General features: G+C 39.2%; 1 protein-coding gene across 1 annotated transcript in view; it reads right to left on the minus strand.

Moving 5' to 3' along the window:
- Nucleotides 1-19,574, minus strand: part of LOC118825934 (SUN domain-containing ossification factor-like) — a gene marked incomplete at its 3' end in the record, with an annotated part of 28,034 nt that continues 8,460 nt past the window's right edge. Inside the window, 22 exon segments of the mRNA XM_036596798.1 lie at nt 1-923; nt 1,155-1,210; nt 2,454-2,542; nt 2,657-2,763; nt 2,765-2,815; nt 3,858-3,962; nt 4,176-4,263; nt 5,797-7,149; nt 7,979-8,060; nt 8,211-8,288; nt 8,564-8,629; nt 8,812-8,894; nt 10,450-10,505; nt 12,970-12,990; nt 14,298-14,403; nt 15,508-15,615; nt 16,325-16,392; nt 16,927-17,048; nt 17,611-17,722; nt 18,146-18,215; nt 18,681-18,782; nt 19,206-19,396. Coding sequence (XP_036452691.1) covers nt 456-923; nt 1,155-1,210; nt 2,454-2,542; nt 2,657-2,763; nt 2,765-2,815; nt 3,858-3,962; nt 4,176-4,263; nt 5,797-7,149; nt 7,979-8,060; nt 8,211-8,288; nt 8,564-8,629; nt 8,812-8,894; nt 10,450-10,505; nt 12,970-12,990; nt 14,298-14,403; nt 15,508-15,615; nt 16,325-16,392; nt 16,927-17,048; nt 17,611-17,722; nt 18,146-18,215; nt 18,681-18,782; nt 19,206-19,396 — 3,582 coding nt within the window.

Here is a 19,574-nt window from a genome sequence, read left to right on the forward strand (position 1 = left end):
AAAAAATAATCTGCAGTCCATTAACAACCTGCTTTTGTTCCTGACTGCTTCAAAAGGTCATTCACTGACATTCAAAGACAAAAGTCTAAAAATCACTGAGTGAAGCCAAACTGTTACTCTGGTCTTAACCAGATTAAAAACTGTGCAAATAATTTTTCTCCGAGTAGCAGTGCAGCGATATATTTGATCATGTTTGAGTCATGCTTTCAGCTTTGACTGATCCCTCTGTGCTTGGCACAAGAGTGGACGATTGTCTCAGAGTCCACAACCCTGTTCAGGGTTCCCACAATCGCGGGCAGTTTTCATACATCCACAGGATTCATATGGTATTATAATGGGAGTTAAAGTAATAAGCTGAACAGAGTGCTAACGTTGCTAATGACAGAAAGCTAGTAGCCACCAATCAGCAGTACCTGCAGATATCAGCAGCGTTAGTGTGTTTCAGTCAAAACTGTTCAAGTGAGTCCAGAGATGGTGGTGACTTCTACCCTGCCTGCACTGAGTTCTGTGGTTGTCTTAATGAAACCCTGCACGGTGGGCCCAGGCCGTACCAGTGGGCCGCTGCTCTGTGCAGGCTGGAGGAGCTGCTGGACCACAGTGCAGGAAGGCTTGGAACGCCGCCGCTTGAGCGCTCTCTTCTCTGAGCGGCTCTTTGGAGGAGGGAGACCCTCACAGAGGCGGCCGCAGGTAGAGATGCCACAGAACGATGGATCGTCTGACTGGGAAGAGGCCTCAGAGCTGCCCTCAGACGGAGGGTCCCTGAAGGTGAAGGGAGAGGGGTCAGGGCCACAGGATGACCGTTTTAAGTCCAAGCCCTGAGAAGGGAGGCTGTTACACTGCAGTCTCCCATTAGGGATTGAGGAGAGTACAGCTGGAGTTATTGTCTCTGGTTTTACAGCAGACTTCATTTTACATCGCTTTTTCTGTGAAGGAAAAGAGAGAAAGAGAAAAGGTATTTTAAAGTTCATCTTTGAAACGGTTTCATCAGCCTACAAAATGGCCACAAAGATCTTAAAGACTTTAAGAGCAGCTGCACGGGCTATAAAGGTTTTCAACAAAGAACAGGGCAAAAATATCTAAGCATAATTGATAGATTCTGACTTGTGCTTTAGCATTTTGTAGCAATCCACCAGGAAAAGAAATGACCTTCATACCTTTTTATTCCCTGTTGTATTCCTGTGAGTTTCCACATTGTATGCTTCATTTGGACCTTCAAAAGCACCATATAAAATGTTAGAACAAATTAAAGAAATGGATGATGAAATATAAACACTGGGAAGCAAACATGTGACCAATGGTTTATGATGAATAAAGTTAATTTGTTTATTTTCCTATCCATTTTATGTAATGGAGAAAATGGATAAATTGACAGGGCTGGACAAAGTACAACACTTCTGTACTTGAGTAAAAGTAGGCATACTCTTGGTAAAACTATTACTTGAATAAAATTATTTTTGAGTACAGACTACAGTGACCAGAGAAGACAAAAGTACTCGTTCGTGAATGTACTTGAGTATCAAAAGTACTTTCACTGCATTGTGTAATACTCCTGAGTAAGCTTGAGTTAGCACAGATCTTCTTAAGGGGGAATTCTACTGATTTTTCAAAATTTCTGTGCAGTGAAATGGCACAGTAAACAAAGTCATTCAGAGCAGTTTGCTGTGAAATTCATTGCAGGAAAAAGATATCGTCTCCGATTTCTTTACAGCAACAGTGATAGGAACCAGGGGTCGCCATGTTAAGAATGCAAAAACATTTTATTTACTATCCAAAATATTAATGTAATGTTTATAATGGAAACACAGTGGTAAGTCTGAAGAAAGAATTTACTGTGAGGACTGTTTTTCCATGCTTATGTATTTCTCTGCCATGAATATATTTTACAATATGTTTTAGTCCAAAATCTTATTTCAAAACTATCATTAAACAACATCTCAGACTTCAGGCAGAATGTTTAGAACCATTTAATGTAATAACTTTCTGTGAGAGAGCTTTTAGAGGCATCGAACTCATCAGATGTCTGGTTCCTATCACCACCACTGGGAACAATTCGGACTCAAACCTCTAAATGACTTTATTTACATCTTAACTATTTACTTATGCAGACATTTTGAAATATCGGTCTCTTTATTACAAAATAGCTCAAATAGTTAAATATTGTTAAAATAGCTCTCTGTACATTTTTATTCATCACAGAAGTACCTTTACAAACAAGTGCTTAAAATATAGATATGTGCACTTTTACTCAAGTAGTATTTTTCTAGGACCATTTCTAAGAAGTGTTGTACTTTGTCCACATTTACTTATGGAGATGTAATAGAATAATGGATATGATACTGATATGTAAATTTAATCCCATCAGTGTTTGAACACATTTAAACATTTTTCATTTACAGCAGAAGTGCAGTCTTGTCATCTGTGTTTCAGGCTTGTTTGAAATACTGCATTTATACCTTCAGCAGCTGAAATTTGCAGTGATGACTGTGAGAAGGGATACGATGCTCTTCGCTTTAGGTTCACATCTTCATAATCAAATGAAGCTCTGAAATAAGTAGAATGTCTGCATTAGGCTTAATCAAAATAACATACAACAATGGTTTGTATTCAAGCACACATAATCATACAAATGTATGGATGTGTGCGTATAGACACTCACCTGTCAGGGCAGCAGTAGCTGTATGTTTTGGGTACAGGAGAGTCAGGCTCTGTGGACGAAGTCTCAGCCGACATGCGACAGAAATTGATGCAGATGGCCAGTCCCAAGGAAAAAGCAGAGGACCAGAGACAACAGCAGGTAGCTGTGCCTGTCAGACACCTGCAGAACAAACCACTGCTCAGACATCGTTCCTTATAAACCAGATAGGATCTCAGAATTTACTCTTCGATTTCTGAGAAACAACTAAGTTAATCACACATACAGAAATCCAAACTTCTTAGTTTACCTAACTGACTATTCAAATCAGGCGATCATCAATGTGTCAAATAAGATTAAACTGATACAATAAATAATTAAAAACATTTGTGGATTCTCAGATTCAATTCAATTTAAACTGGAAATCAGCTTCTCCACCATGTTTTAAACATTGGTTATCAGAGATGCTTCATATTATTACAATGGAGAGGTTGCTTAGTGGTGACTCAGGAGCACAGAGACGGTTTAACTTGGTTTGGGTTCCATTCTTGGACCATCTAAAATGACCCTGAATGTACTCTTTGTTTTTTTCTTCTCTCTCTCTCTCCCCACCCTTTAATAATTAATGGGTGTTTGGGCTATGCTCGGGGATGGTGGGTTTGTGGTGTTGACGGGTTTGTGTTGTACTGTTCTAAATGATTTAAAATTTGAAAATAAAATATTAGGGGGAAAATGAAGTAGCTTTTAATGTTAAGTGAAATGACGAATCGGAGCCGTAAATGGAAATGTTTCAGAGGAAAAAAAATAAAAAATTTTCTAGTGTTTCCCACCATTCTGTAGGTCAACTGCCAGTATGTTAAATCACATATGACTAAAACAGAGACAGCATTAACCTCACAATCTGATTTGGAACACCTCTCATGCTAACAGAAAGGAATAAACCAATGTTCAAATTTCAGTGTTTTTTTTTCATTTTATTTATAATGTTCTCATTTGGATATCTGAATATGTTTATTTGATGCACATGATCAAAAAAGCAGAAGCTATACCTTTCATCATGTACAACTATGTATCAGCATACATAACAGACAATAAAACGTCATGTGTGTGTGTAGTCAAGCACTCAAGCATGCTCCACCTGGGTTAAATGTAAGGTTTGTTTAAGGGTTATTCCATCACAGAATTTCTCAGACACTAAAAATAATTTAAAATTGAGAGTCCCTACCTCTCTCTGTAGCTGGCTCACTCGCACAGACAGGTTAAGAATGAGCTGAGTCATGTTCTCCAGCTGCCCCTGCAGTACTTGAATAGACTCAGTCTGCTTCTGGTCCTACAGGGAACAAAGGAAAACAAAAGGATTTTCAAAGCTAAATGTATAAAATGCAGCTCTAGCTTCTCTCTCTCAGTGCACTGAGGTTTAAAGATATCAGTGTGTTTACCCAGAGCCGAGTCTGAGAACACAGTAAATCAACAGTACAGCATTACAGAGAACAGTACAAACACATACATACATACAAATACATTAATTTAGATTTTCTCAAACCTGTTCTTCAGCAATCCTTGAAGTGTTCTGGAGTTTGATGATGGTCTTGTTGAAGGCTTTCTGCATCTCCTCCATCTGCTTTCGATACCTGAGGAAAAAACAATGAATGAAACAAGCAAAAGAAGGATTAAAATAGACACCTCTAAAATTCTATATCCTAAACCACTTTCTATTTTAAAATGTTTGAGTGATCTGACATTCTGTACACAGCGTACAGGGAACTATACCCATGAGAATGTGATGTAGAAGACATACAAACAGATGTAAAGTGTTACATCAGTGATGAAACCAGCCAAAACCAGCATAACTGGGTATTATGCACTCATGAATGTGCTGACTCACTGAAACGATAACTAACATAAAGCATACATATCGTGATTCAAACACTTAAAAAAGGTTAGAAAGAGCTTTATAACACTAACTGAATGCAAGGGGCAGAGCTTTTCAACCAAATAACAGAGAGAACACTAAACCCTATAATGCTTTAGACCCAAGGAATTCAGTTTGATGTGCTATAAGGTATCATCATCGTCGTCATCATAAACCCAAAGAATCCCAGACAACCCTGTTCCCCGCAGCTTCCTCCAGCTCATTCCAGAAGAGCTGCTCCCAGGCCATCTTGGAGATATAATTCCTCCAGCGGGTCCTAGGACGACCTCGGGGTCTCGTCCCAGTAAGCCGTGCCCGGTAAAGTTTTGTGAGGTGTCCAGGGCGCATCCTAATCAGATGCCCGAACCACCTCAACTGGCTCCTCTCTATTACACAAAGCTCATGTCCACAGGTGAGGGCTGGGATGTAGACTGACCGATAAACAGAGAGCTTTGCCTTATGGCTTAGGTCCCTCTTCACCACTACAGTCCAGTACAGTGACCGCATTACTGCTGCCGCCTGTCCCAGCCTGCGGCCGATCTCACAATCCCTCTTCCTGTCACTCGTGAACAAGACCCCAAGATACTACTCTTCCACCTGGAGCAGGTCCTTTCCCCTTACCTGGAGTGGGCATGCCAACCTTTTCTAGGCTAGGACCATGGGGTGCTGATCCACATACAAACTGCTCAACACTCAGCTGCAAACAGGTTCGCCTGTGGGTCAGAGCCTCTTTTCCAGCACTTTGGCATAAATATTAATAATACATTATTAATTTATATCATTTTTTAATTTTATTTATCTGTGACTTAAAGACAACTACTGTCATCACTACACAATAATTTAACCAGTGCCATCATTACGAATGTGAGGTTTTATTCAGGAGTCGGGTTTGATGGGCTGGTTTCTGATTTACTTTGAATTTTGTTGAACTCAGGTCAGTTTCAGACTATAAACTTGGTGATGTGGTTCTGGTCAGGTCGGCTTCGGGAATATATCTTTGTTGAGCTGTATTTGGGTTTGGATCTTTCAAACTGACATCATAACAAGGAGATAATATGCTTTGGCTTTACATCCAAGTTAAAAAGATGATTTTCCTCAAAATAAACCTTGTTAATCTTAAGTAAATTTATTGAAAATCAACAATAAAAATCAGGCTCATTGGTATGAACTCCTTCTGAAGAGCTAGGTGTCTCCAAACTACTGATAGGCTGTCTTTGTGAGTGTATTAGTATTCAGTGAAAGCAGTAGTTACCTCTGGCTGAGCTGCTCCAGGTAGCGCCCGCTGAGGGACATGTTCACCTCAAGGGCCTTGATCCGGTTGTTGAGCCTCATGAAGACTGACTCCTTCTGGTTAGAGCCATGGATCGGCGCATCTGTGGAACTGGGCATTTCAGCATAGAAGTCTGAGGAAGATGGCTGCCCTGACTGTCCATTACTGCCGTGGCCTCCTAGAGCAGCTTCCTCAAGAAGCTCTTCAGTTTTGGGTTCTGCTGTAGCCGCTGTGCTCTCTACAGCTTCTGTTACTGGGGCAGCTGTCAGTGTCCCAGCAGGGGCTGCAGGCCTGGTCTTGGTTGGCTGAGGAATGGACTGATCTGTGGGAGTGGACAGACGAGTAAGCGGTGTCTGATCCACAACGCTGGACATCACACTAGTGGTCAGGCTATCCGTTTCAGTGGTGGACTTTTCTGCCGTAGATGGTAGCTTCTGGTCACGATCTACCTCATCACTTTTGGTCTTTAAAACTGGAGTAGACACTGATTCTAAGTGCTCGGTAATGAGAGGAGTCTTCCTGACTTCTGCTGGTTTCTCTTTGGTCTTCTCCTGGTGAGGGAGGGTGACTTCAGGTGGCTCTGTGACCAAAGAGTCCAGAAAGTCAATAGCATGAGTGGCTTCAGAGGCAAGGGCATTCATGGAAGTAGGTTTCGGGAGAGCTGAGGTCAGACTTGGCTCAAGATCAAGAGATCCAACCTGAGGTTTCTTTTCACTTTCGTGGAAAGAAGATACGAACACTTCTGTGGTGGAATCTTCTGGGGTGGAAGGCGTCTCCACTGTCAAAGTGGGGAGCGCCTGTGTCACAGACGATGTGATCAGGACTGGAACTTTAGCATGAGTTTCCTGTGAATGTGCGCTAACTTGAGATTGCAAATCTTTTGAAATCTTACTTTTTGTCTTTATTTTCTTCTTCTGGAGAGTTGGTGGTGGAAAGCACCTCTGCAGGAGGTGCTCTTTAAGAGAAACAACGCAAGAGTAGGAATCAGGAGCCAGCGCACAGCAGCTGTTACTCTCTTGAACTCCTGAGTACTGCTGATCCTGTTCGGACTTCACTCTCTGCTCCTCTTCCTGTGGTATGGAGCTGGATGACTGTTCTGATTGGCCAAGTTCATCTGAGTCCTCCTCCTCCTTGGGCAACAGAGTGACGATCTGTTCTTCATCAGGGGGAGTTGGGGTGAGGGACTCGGGAACAGGCAGCGTTGCTGAGGGAGCCTCTGAGAGTGAGGCTGTGGGTTCAGGTACTGTCTGGTCTGCATCTCTTGTGTCTTGTGTGATGGAAACTGTCTCTGTGATCTCACTCAAGTCACGCTGGTCCTGCTCTAAAGTCTCCGACCTGAATAACAGGAGACAAATGCAGTGACAGAAGTCCACCCAAAATATTAATACAGTTTACACCGAATGAAAACTGGTGGAAACCCATTCGCATAGCGTAATGCTAATTTGTCCCTATTAGTCTTTATTTATTAACCAGGTTTCCATCTAGCTGTCGAACTGAATTCAAGCTAATAACTGAAAATTTGCAAATTATGTAAATTAGAGAATACTCTCTCTGGCACATCTGTAATAATGCTTCTTAGTAATATGAACTGAGTTTATAGAAAATTCAGTAATGTTGAGCAATTTCTTGTGGATATTTTGTTTAATTTTAGGGCTGTATTTTAAATTGTTAAAATAAGTTTAATTGTTATAACCAGGCAAAAACAGAAACACATGAACAGGCATACAACGTAATTCAACTTGCATGTACATTATTTATTTCGTTTCCAAAATGATCTAAAAAATGTAATGATGTAAATGATGTAAAAATGTATCCAGTTCAAGCAAATATACAAACCTACATAGAAGATTTCACAATCATTTAATTTTTGCTGTTTCTACCAATTCTTTTTTATTTGAAATGCAAAAATAAGATAAAATACTATATGGAAACCTAGCTATTATTAGTGAAATGTTAGTGAAAGGCAAAACATTCCCAGTAATGCATCTACTAAGTATTGTACAGGCTTGATTAACTGGATAATTAAACAGTACTGTACTTATTACAATGTTTAATAAACATCCAAAATATTTCTTAAATTCCCTTACATCCTTGTCTTTGGTAATTCATTTCGTCATGCAATTATCAATTATGTTGAACACACTTCATTTCCATTAGTACTTACATAACATAGGAGGTGGTTGGGGGAACTGTCTGAGGAGTTCCTAATGTTTCTGTTAAATTCAGATTCAGGGAGGAATAGTTGCCTGCCAAAAGAAGCAAAACAAATACATTTTTGTCTCAAAGTCTCAAAGCTTTTAACATCTAATGACCAATTATTTATAAAATTCTCTGCTCATTGTATGGGTCAGGTGTTTGAAGCTGTCTCTATCTACTCTATGTATACATAGATGTACCTCCACTCCTAGCTGCATCTTCTGGATTTCCACCCAACACGTTGGCAGCAATGTTGTTCACCATATTAAGAATAACATCTGTAAATACATACAAAACAGACAAAACAATGCTTACGTGCATGAAATGACTTGATTATGCTACAATGTTTGGTATTACCAATTAAGTAAAGCAGCTTTTTCTATTTTATTACTTTATCCTGTGTTGGTTCATACTAAATATGTTTATTTCTACCATGGCTCTTGCCAAATAGTAACATTACAGAGTATGTTAGGTGAAACACATGCAATTCTCAGATCAAATCAAGCCACAAATGAGCAAGGACGGAAATGCCATGAAACTCCGTGAAACTTACCCTTGGCAGACCCAATCAGATTCTTTGAAGATTTGTCATCTGATGGCAGATATCCAGGAGGGTAATCTACAGATTAAGAGAAAAAGCAGAAGTTACACAGTAATAGCAGTATCTTATAAGCAACTACAAATAGCTACTACCATGTAAAAAAGGTGCGTCACTACATGCTATAAACAGAAACGTGTATGACTGAAATGACTATCCTTATCACTGTAATGCACACAACTATACAGTTAACAGCCCCTCACCATAGTCCTCATCTTCAAAGTTGAGTCTTTCAGAGGGCTCTGAATTTAGTTCATACTCCTCCATCATACTCGTCCCAAAAACCCTTAAAACACGAGAGAGAGGAACAAATACTGACATAAGCAAAATGCGTCAGGCTACTAATGAACCTTATGTATGTATATGTTTTCAAATAGTGGGTGATAAAATGCTTAAATGTGATTTACACAATTCAATACAGAAAATGTATAAATGGGGTTTTAAAGGTTATATGAGGTAGTTTAGTAGAGATAAGGAAGCAGACTGCTTGAATTAGACTGTTGTGCTTTTAGTCAACTATGATAAACTCCTACCTAGTGTCTCCTTGTAGCTTAACATTAAAGAACTATACAGAGATAAAAAAAAAGGAAAACAAACTGAGAAAATCTCACTATACACATTTACTGGGGTCCTTTAGATTTTTCTTTGTGTGTACAGATTGAAAGCTGGATCTTCCCTTTACTATTGTTCAGCAGTATAAACTACACCTCGAATACAATGACTTGCTTCACAGTCATATGAGACAAGAGCATGTAAATTAACTGGCTATCTAGAATAGTAATCAGAGCGCATAGTAACATTTATGATCTAACTTGGCTCTGAACACACCTGTATCAGGTATTCTTAACGATGGATCAGGTGTGCTGGAAGCTAAGATAAAGCAAAAATGTGGACCATAAGGTGGACCCTGAGAATGCATGAGAATTACTGATGTAGAGGACAAATTCTACTTAACAATTGTAATACAGGGATACACACTATATGGCCAAAAGTATGTGGACAACCCCTCCTAATTATTGATTTCAGGTGTTTCAGCCACACCCACTGCTAACAGGTATATAAAATCAAGTGAATATTCATGCAATATCCATAGACAAAGACTGACAGTAGAATGGATCATACTGAAGATCTCAGCGATTTTAAATGTGACACTGTCATAGGATGCCACCACCACGTCAAAAGTCAGTTTTGTGAAATTTCTGCCCTGTTAGATCTACTCCAGTTAACTCTAAGTGCTGTTACTGTGAAATAGAAGCATTTAGGAGCAACAACAGCTCAGTCATGAAGGTAGAAAAGGCATACACACAGTGTAGGACTGCCGAGTGCTGAAGCACATAGCGCATAACTATTGCCCACCGTCTGTTGCATCACTCATTACAGTGAACATCAGCACAGGAACTGTTTGTAGATGAGTATCCATGGCAAAGCAGCTGCACACAAGCCTATGATCACCATGCGCAATGCCAGGTGCCAGCTGGAGTGGTGTGAAGCATACCGCCTCTGGACTCTGGAGTGTTCCCACCGAACACCTTTGAGATTAACTGGAAGGTCAACCGTGAGCCAGGCCTTCTCACCCAACATCAGTACCTGACAAGTGCTCTTTTCACTGAATGGGCACAAATCTGCACAGACACACTCCAAAACCTATTGGAAAACTGAGTGGAGACTGTTATAGCCTGTTATATGGGGGATTCCCATGGTTTGGAATGTCCAACAAGCTCATATAGGTTTGATGGTCAGGTGCCCACCTACTTTTGGCCATATAATGTATATGACCACCACAAAGATGTACATCATATCACATATTATGACACTTGTGAGGAATGCTCTTTCAACCTTACCTAATCAGGCTGAGAGGACAGAAGTGCTCGGACCCATGGTGTGACAGCAGCTCCACCTACAGTCATGTGCAAAAATGACCACAGAGAGGAACAATTTTATATTACATTAAAAAACAGAAAGAGATCCAGCTGTGAGAAAACAATGCAATCAAACTGAATAATTTAGTTTCAAGGTGATGGAAGACTAATTTCAGAAGTGTTAGTCAGGTCAGATGATGAGAGATAATGAGGGACATTCAGACTTCTTGAGGCATTGTGCTGAAAGTGGAGAACCTGCTACATAACACTGACATAATAATGCCATAAACATAGTATAAAAATAACACCAAACATTACAGCATCTGTCATGACAATTACCAGAAATGGTAACAGGACACTGTTATATTACTAAACAAAGTCTATTATGAGAACTCATGGGAGCATATGACGTCGGCCATCCCATGTTTATGGCATGGTTATGTCAGCGTTATGTAACAGGGTTTAATTAAAAGTGTGGTCGGAAAGAGTACGGAGTAGGGATGGGACTGATGGAGCAACAAAAAACTGAAGTGTCCTTTAGGTTTCAACACATTCTGTACATAATCACATACATTCAAAGCTCCATAGACACGGACAACCACAAACAGGCCAACATTCTGTTACATACATACCATTAAAAGGCCAAGCACCTTTATTCATTTGGCAATGAGGCCTTTACACAGACGTTCCCAACAAGATCCACAGAAAAATATTTTTCTCTGCAGGTCTAAATACCAGCAAATTCATTTTTGTCTTGTTTAAGTTTCCCAACCGAGTGTAGACTACTGCTGTAAAAACATGTTAAGTGGGGGATACAAGCCTTATGGTGCCACACATTAAAGAGCCCACATCCTACATATTTCTAATAGTTTTTCTTGTTATCTCTTAGGTTTGCTTTGGCTGCTTTTGTTACTGACTTTAAGACTGATATATGTAAATGACCTCTTTTTGTTTGCCATGATATGGGCCCTTTATTATGAGATTCAGCTCAGACAAGCCCAGTCCAACACAATGTTAGTTTCACATACAAGTCTGTAAGTAAAGACATCTAATGCCCACCCACCAGTGTCTGCACGCACAAAGGAATTAGCAGTCATGTGTTACCACAGACATAATTTCCATCTGCACCACATGCTAAGAAGTGATTTCTACTAAAGGGCTATTAAACAGAGTGTCCAGTAGATGGTGATAGTGAGCAACTCAGAACTGAACTCAGAGCTTTTATTGAAGGTGCATTGTGAAATCATTCCCTGGCCAAAGAATATCCCTGTTGTCAGGAGAAAACCTTGTGTCTCCAAAATGGTACCTGTACAGGAGAAGGTAAAAAACCTACTGACTTTTAATGTAAGTCAATGGAACCAGACTTTCTTCCAAGTCATTCTGGGTCATTTCTTTTAGTCCATTCATCATGAAATGTACAAACAATGTAAAGGGCAACAGGCATTTTCAAATTATTAACTGAAAAACGTCAAAAATGGAGATACAAGGTTTTCTTCCGACAGCAGCGATATACAATTATTCCCTACATAAAGTTTGGAGGGGGGGCTTCCTTTCATAATTAAGGATTTGGGGTACCACTTTACAATGAAACCACCCTTATAAAGGGTTTTACGAATGATTTAAATAAAGTTCATTCATGATTATTTAGTAGGTTACAAACACCTGATTATAAAGCAGTTATAAGACTAAGACAATGACCTGTTGCTTGCCAGATGATGAGCTGACATCTATACCGTTAAACCTCCTTGCTGGTTACTTATCTTACTCTGTCTTCTCCATCAGCCAGCATTAAACCTGTCAGCTTCATCTGATATTCATATTCAGCAGATTGAACAGCTCAATATTCCCCATATGATTTATATGTTAAATATATGTTTATATGTTAAAACCGCTTATTAAGGTGTTTGTGACCTAATTAATAACCATTAATGAACTAATTTTGAAATTATTAATATACCCTATATAAGGGTAGTCTTATTGTAAAATGCTCAACAACATTTTTGCTCCCCATCAGAGATGTTGCCAGGTTTCATTGTTCAACACCAAACTGCACTGCCGTGCTCAGTTCAAGAACCCCATGTGGAAAATAACTTCAGCACAAGAGTACGAGCTGCACACCATTCTCTTCTAGAACCTTCAAGAGCAGTGGATGCCAACCTGGTCCTGGAAATCTACCTTCCTGTGGAGGCTAGTTCTAACCACAAACCCCTACACCTGCTCCAGCTAATTACGTTCTACAGCAGTTGACTGACTCAATCAGATGCATTCACATTTGTGGTTGGAAGTAACTATGAAGGCAAATAGATCTCCAGGAGGAGGGTTGGTGACCACTGCATAGTATACTTACATACTAGACTTTCTAGACTTTCAGAGATCCTTCACTGCTAATCTGAAGATCCACTGTGACTGACTATGTTCTTGTACCTTCTATCTATCCTCCCTTAATCTCTTCACCCACACATCCAAGCACATCTAACAGAAAGGTTGGGGAGGGGGGCTAACCTTTATGTACTTGGTGAACATCTGAAGCAAAAGAGAGAAAAACAGAGAAAAAGTTGAGAAAAAAAACAAAAAAAACAAGCTGGGAATAGAAACAAGCTGGAAGCTTGTAATTCACAAGAACACTGACAAAGGCATCCTGTTTTCACACTAAATGTCTATAAATTGATCCTAAACCAACAAGCCTACTCAAAAGAATTTGTGTTGTACATGTGAATTAAAAAGCACAAACAATTTAGAAAATATCCTGGAAATTGAAAATCTCATTTCCAAAAATGTTGGTGGGTTATGTAAAAGGAAAATACCAAATAAAAAGCAATGACTTGTAAATTTCAAACTGACCTATAGTTCAACAAAAACTGTAGGAAGACAAATATTTTCTTCATTAACTTTGTGTTTTTTTGTAAATATACACTAATTATAAAACTGATGCCTGCAACATGTTCCAAAAAAGTTGGTACAGAGGCAATTTAGACAACAGAAGAGCAGACAGAGTGTGAGTGTGATGCTCTGTCTAACATCTACGAATTATTCTTGTGCTAAGATGCTTTGGGGAAACCCAGCCCAGATTGTTACCAGCATAAAGTTCAAAAGCCAGGGCTTGTCATTGTATGTGGGTGTATTAGTACCCATGACATGGATATCTTGCACTTCTGTGGCATCATTTAAGCAGAAAGATCTATACACATTTTGAAGCAACATATCGCTGTTGTCGGAAGAAAACATTGTATCTCCAAAATGAGAAATTTACAGGAGCAGGAAAAAACCTGCTTTACTTTTAATGTAAGTCAATGGAACCAGACTTTTTTCAAAGTCATTCTAGAACATTTCCTTTGGTCCATTTATTATGAAATTTACAGACAATATAAGTGGCAACAGGCACTTTAAAATTATGTAAAAACAGTAAAAAAATGAAAAACAGTAAAAATGGAGATACAAGGTTTTGTTCCAACAGCAGTGATATGCTGCCTTCTAGACAACATAATTTTCAGGGAAGTCCAAGCTTATTTAAAAATAACAACGCCAAGAAAAATGCTGCATGTTTTACAAAAGGATGGCTGCATAATCTGAGCATGCAAGTTGATGTAACACAGTGGAAAATATGCTCCTGTCCCAATTTTTTAAAACATTTTGCAGGCATCAAATTTGGAATGAGCACATATTTACATTAAAATCTTATTAAAATCTTGTTCTTGTAGTGTTTTCAAATTTAACAAAGGTCAAACTAAATTCACTAATCACCGCTTTCTGATTTTATTAGCATTTCATATAAAGCCCCAACTTTTTGTAACTGAGGTGTGTAGAAGCTGTGTGAAACTGTCCCCACATACCTTCACATATTTAGCGTATAAATGCTCGTCCAGTGGAAAACTCTGAACTGTTCGTTCATCACGAGCATGAAACGTCCCAAGCTTGGCCCACTTGTTGGTTGGATATCTGTGGATAATACAGTGGAGACCAATCACAAAATACCAAATACCAAGATTTCCAATTACATTTAACTGAATTGTTTAGGGGTTATGGAACATCAGGGTTATATAAAGACTAATAAAACAGACTAAAAAATACTTCCTCTGATACAACTTCGTAAAGGGATTCTAGACTACAATGATGAAAACCGAAGTAAAAAGTATATCCGTAACTAGAAATTCCAACAACTGCACCATTTATCAAAACGCTAACACTACATTACAGTCTGTATATTAGTTTGCGAGTCAGACTTCTAAACATTTCTGGAAACACTGCTGTTAGGGAACACTGAGCTGTCAGCTGGTTTGCAACATTAGCGCCTTCTGTACTTACAACCACTGTAATTATCAACCATAACCCATAATCAAATGGTCAAAGGCACAGAGAGCTTAAATTAAACTTTCTCTTAAACATTTAAAAGTTTACTGTGCTGGCTTAGTCTGTTTGGTATGTTACATGTGTACACTTACTAAGACAAATTCTTTGTGTGTCAGTATAAAACTATCAATATACACTGATCAGGCATAACATTATGACCACCTCTTTGTTTCTATGCTCATTGTCCATTTTATCAGCTCCACTTACTATATAGGTGCACTTTGTAGTTCTACAGTTACAGACTGTAGTCCATCTGTTTCTCTGTATACTTTGTTAGCCCCCTTTCACCCTGTTCTTCAGTGGTCAGGACTCCCATGGACCCTCACAGAGCAGGTACTATTTGGGTGGTGGATCATTCTCAGCACTGCAGTGACACTGATGTGGCAGTGGTGTGTTAGTGTGGATCAGACACAGCAGTGCTGCTGGAGTTCTTAAACACCTCAGTGTCACTGCTGGACTGAGAATAGTCCGCCAACCACAAATATCCAGCCAACAGCATCCTGTGGGCAGCGTGCTGTGACCACTGATGAAGCTAACAAAGTATGCAGAGAAACAGATGGACTACAGTCTGTGACTGTGGAACTACAAAGTGCACCTATATAGTAAGTGGAGCTGATAAAATGGACAATGAGCATAGGCCATAATGTTATGCCTGATCGGTGTAAAACTGTGTTTGTAAGCAAATGTTCTGACCTGTCACTGATTGAGACCAGGAAGTCTTTGGGGGTCGAGGAAAAGAGCTCAAAATTGGCAATGTCCAGCTGCTTCACCTGAATGGGCTGACACAACTCAATGATAAACCTGGAGGTGCACAGAGAGGAACAGAATGGTTGAACTTGAAGAAAAGGTGGATGCTATGGTTGAGAGAAGTGGAAGAGCTATGGAAGAGAAGTGATGGAAAGATGAGGGAAAAAGAAAACAGGAACAAAGATCAGAGTGACCGGAAGAGTGAAGTATGGTGAGCAGGGTTAAGGAAGTAAGAACAAGATTCAGTTAACGTCTGCCTCCGCTCTGTATTAGGGTTGTTGCATTTACAGGTCAGCACAGGTAAGTAAGTACAGAGACAGTAAGTACAGTCTCAGAAATAAAGGTATGAAATGGTCACTGGGGCAGTACCCCTCCTGTCACAGGGGTGGAACCCTCAAGGGTACATCTCAGTATCTTTAGTCAGGGAACATAACTGTACCAAAACCCATTGAAATTATATTTTCTAAGTTATATTGACTCCACACACCCCGTCTCGTCTCCAGGCTTTTATTTTACTGTTCTGTTTTAAAACATTAGATTATGAAAAGGTACAAATACATACTTTTCACCTGGAAAAACTGATTTAATGTACAGAATTGGACTTTAAAACCCCTGTTGTACCTTTGAGGTACATTTACACTGTTTGCACCTTGATGAACAAAAAATGTACCTGCACAGAACCTTTATTTCTAACAGAGTATAGGCCCTGATTCACACTGCAGTGGTTACAACAGGTACATACTGAGTGCTGTGTTGGACTCACCATATCTTGTTGCTGCAGGGATTCAGCATGTACATGTCCATGTTCTCCATCAGGATGGCCGAAGTGCTCTAAATAAACAAATACATAAATTATACATCCATTCATCCATACATATAAACATAGCATTATCAGACAAAAGTTTGGACACATCTGATTGTATACTTTTTCATTTTTTAATAATCTGATCTTGTTTCCAAGACAACTATAAACATGAATTTAGGACTTTAGAGAAGTTTATCATTGGAAAATGTAGAGCTGGACCAACGATCATTAGATCATCCTATGTGTTTCTCAATAAAAGGTAACATTCAAATGTGTGTCCTCACTAATCAATTACCTTCTGACGAGAGGAGGACGAAGCCTAAATAATTTCATATGAACTATTTCAAAGTTTTTGATCATTATTATTCTAAATGATTATTATTATATTTAACAATTATTTATTATCTTCATTATTATTCTAAAATGTGCAAAATAGTAAAATACAAACTGTTGTACAAGTTTTGGTAGCAAAAGTCCTTTTCACATTCAGTAATGGAGCAGGTTCACTGTAAGCCATTGCCAATTCTATTATGCAATATCATGAAGTGGTTTTTGGGTACCTTTGCCTCAGGATTAGAGGACAGAATCTTAGCTCCACATTCCACTGAGGCATAGTTTGTAGTTTTCTGCACTTTCTTAACAGTGCCGGAACCCCCATTACAGGACGTGTGCGTGGTTTGACCTGATGGAGGCAAATTAATGTGTTTTGAGTAATGCAGTCCACATGCACACATTTAGACAGACACTTAAATGACCTATATGATAACTGAAAACTGATTTTCCCTCACTTTCTTGAAATTAGGTGTTTGTTGTACGCTCCTGGGCAAAAAAATGGGCCAGGCCCAAAATGTAGTGGTTTTTACTTATGGTTTTGGCCGGTCAGAGTCCAGATTAAAACCCTATAGAAAATATTATGTCTCACATTGAACAGCAACTAGCTCGGCAATGTTTTTCAACTGCTTGAAACTGTCAGTGCTGAGTGGAAAAGCACTGACTTTTACATTTACACACAAAACTTTTCAAGAAATCCAAGAGAGAAGCTCTCTGATATTAAATCATTTTATCTATTTGTTTAATGATTTGTTGTTAAAACCGTTAAAAGCTTAATGTTTTCCGCTTTTTTGGGCTTGGCCCATTTTCTTGCCCAGAAGTGTACACAAGAGGAATGTCTAGAAAATACTGATTGAAGTAAACAAATAAAATCTTTGATGTCTCTATTAACTGAGACCACCAACTTAACTTACTTTTTTCATTCTCCACCTCCAACATTATCTTCTTCCACTCATCAAAAGTAGGAATGTCTTCTTGGTCTTTGCCGGTAACTGATGGATCTGTTTCTCTGGGTGGAACGTTCTGCTGAATGTTAAAATTGAGCAAGTTAGGCTACTCACATTGTTCACAAATAAAAAAATGCAAAGATCTCTTTGCTTATCAAAAATCACAATCTTCTCCAACTCCCTAGCTACATCCACAAGGGGAAATATACATTTTATGCTTCATTTTGATACTTCTAATTACAAAAAGCATCTCTGCAGGTGCTTAGCCTTCATAAATTACTGCCCTAGTAGCAAGCAACAGGGAGCTGAGGATTTAAAGAGGTAGTCTGGCGAAAAATATTCAAATGGGCAAGAATGAATAGAAGCCAGCTGGAGTGATGAAAACACCAGCGTTACTATGATGTCTAAAATATTGGTATTTTTTTACTTTGATGTTAGAATTTTTTGATTGTATCCTTTTAAACTTTCTTCAGTTTAGAACCAGTCCTTTGGGAGGTCTTACCAGATCTTTCAGCACCCTGGAAGCGTTAATTCCTTGCTCCTTTGCTTGGTCTAAACTAACCTTGGTACTCCTGCAATACACAAACGAGAGAAAAAAGGAAGCTGGTTAAATGAACGGTTTCAACAAAAATCAACAGTAATAGCCAGAAATCAGCCTACACGTAATACAAATAACACTGTTCGCCAACAGCTTTCCCTCTATAGTATTTTAAAGTATTTTCAATACACTTTCATCATATCGAGAAAAAAGTAAGTGCTTCATCATCTGAATGATGAACAGCTGTTGCATAATCTATTCTACAAACTTACATGTCATGGCCTGGAAAGGATCTCTCCTAACATTCTTGTGCTATATTTTGGCTACTGTGTTAAATGATAAAATGTGGCTACTTTATCGTAAAATACATCCAATAACTTCCACAAAAACAGAAAGGGTTTAACAAATGCTAACATCCACTGCCATTTCAGGAAACCGATTCATGTCAAGAATAACTTAATAACTGGGTGATGAGCAGGTGTCACATCACTTGTCATACCTGGTAACGTCCCCATCATACGGAGGACTGACTCCTGCCTCACAGGCAGCCGTGGTAGAGACAGCAGTGATGGAAGCAGAGTTGCAGGAGTCATCGCCACCACTGTGAAGAGAAAGAAAATCCTGTGATTCACATCTCTCCAGTCAGATGTATGAGCAAAATGAAAACACCTGAATAAGCAAAGATTACTCAAAACAATAACTGAGAAGGATGTGAAATTCACAAGATCTGTTTTTCAGACCTCATTTGGCCAGACTTTGGTTTTACGGATTAAAATAAATGTGTGCAATAGCTGACGAAATTGCCAGATTTTAGGATTTAATGCAATCCAGAAGCAAAAACCTGACCAGTAGTTTTCAGATCATTGTCAGTTATCTCTATGGATAACTTAAGGAAACTCATCCCTTTGGTGTTCAAAAGGAAGCCAAGAAATATCACAGAAAGAGGTAGATGCCTCAGCCATCACCAGTTCATCTCTTGGTCATTTCTGTAATTAATTACTCAGTGTTCTTAAAGGCCTCTGACCTGCAGGGAGCTGGTCCAGGTAAGGCAGTGGTAGTGGAGGACAGTCCCTCAAAGACGGGGGCAGACTGAGGAGCAGTTACAGACTCAGCAGGGACAGGGGAGAGGTCGGTGGTCTGCTCTTGAGGAACGGAAGATTCTGAAGACTCTGGAGTCAAAACAGACTCTGCTGTGGTCCCATCCACCTGCAAATCCTGAAAAACAACAGGTTTTTCAACCTTATGCAGCATCAACAGATTCTGATGGAATATTTAAGATCAAAAGGGGTGTAACAACCTACATTTTCAGGTTCTATGTGATCTTTAACTATGAGGTCTAGATTGAATTTCTGATAATTTGTGTGTAACATAGATATGACTACATCTTTTTATC

The sequence above is a fragment of the Colossoma macropomum genome, unplaced genomic scaffold, assembly GCF_904425465.1.
Source record: "Colossoma macropomum unplaced genomic scaffold, Colossoma_macropomum, whole genome shotgun sequence".
Lineage (NCBI taxonomy): Eukaryota > Metazoa > Chordata > Actinopteri > Characiformes > Serrasalmidae > Colossoma > Colossoma macropomum.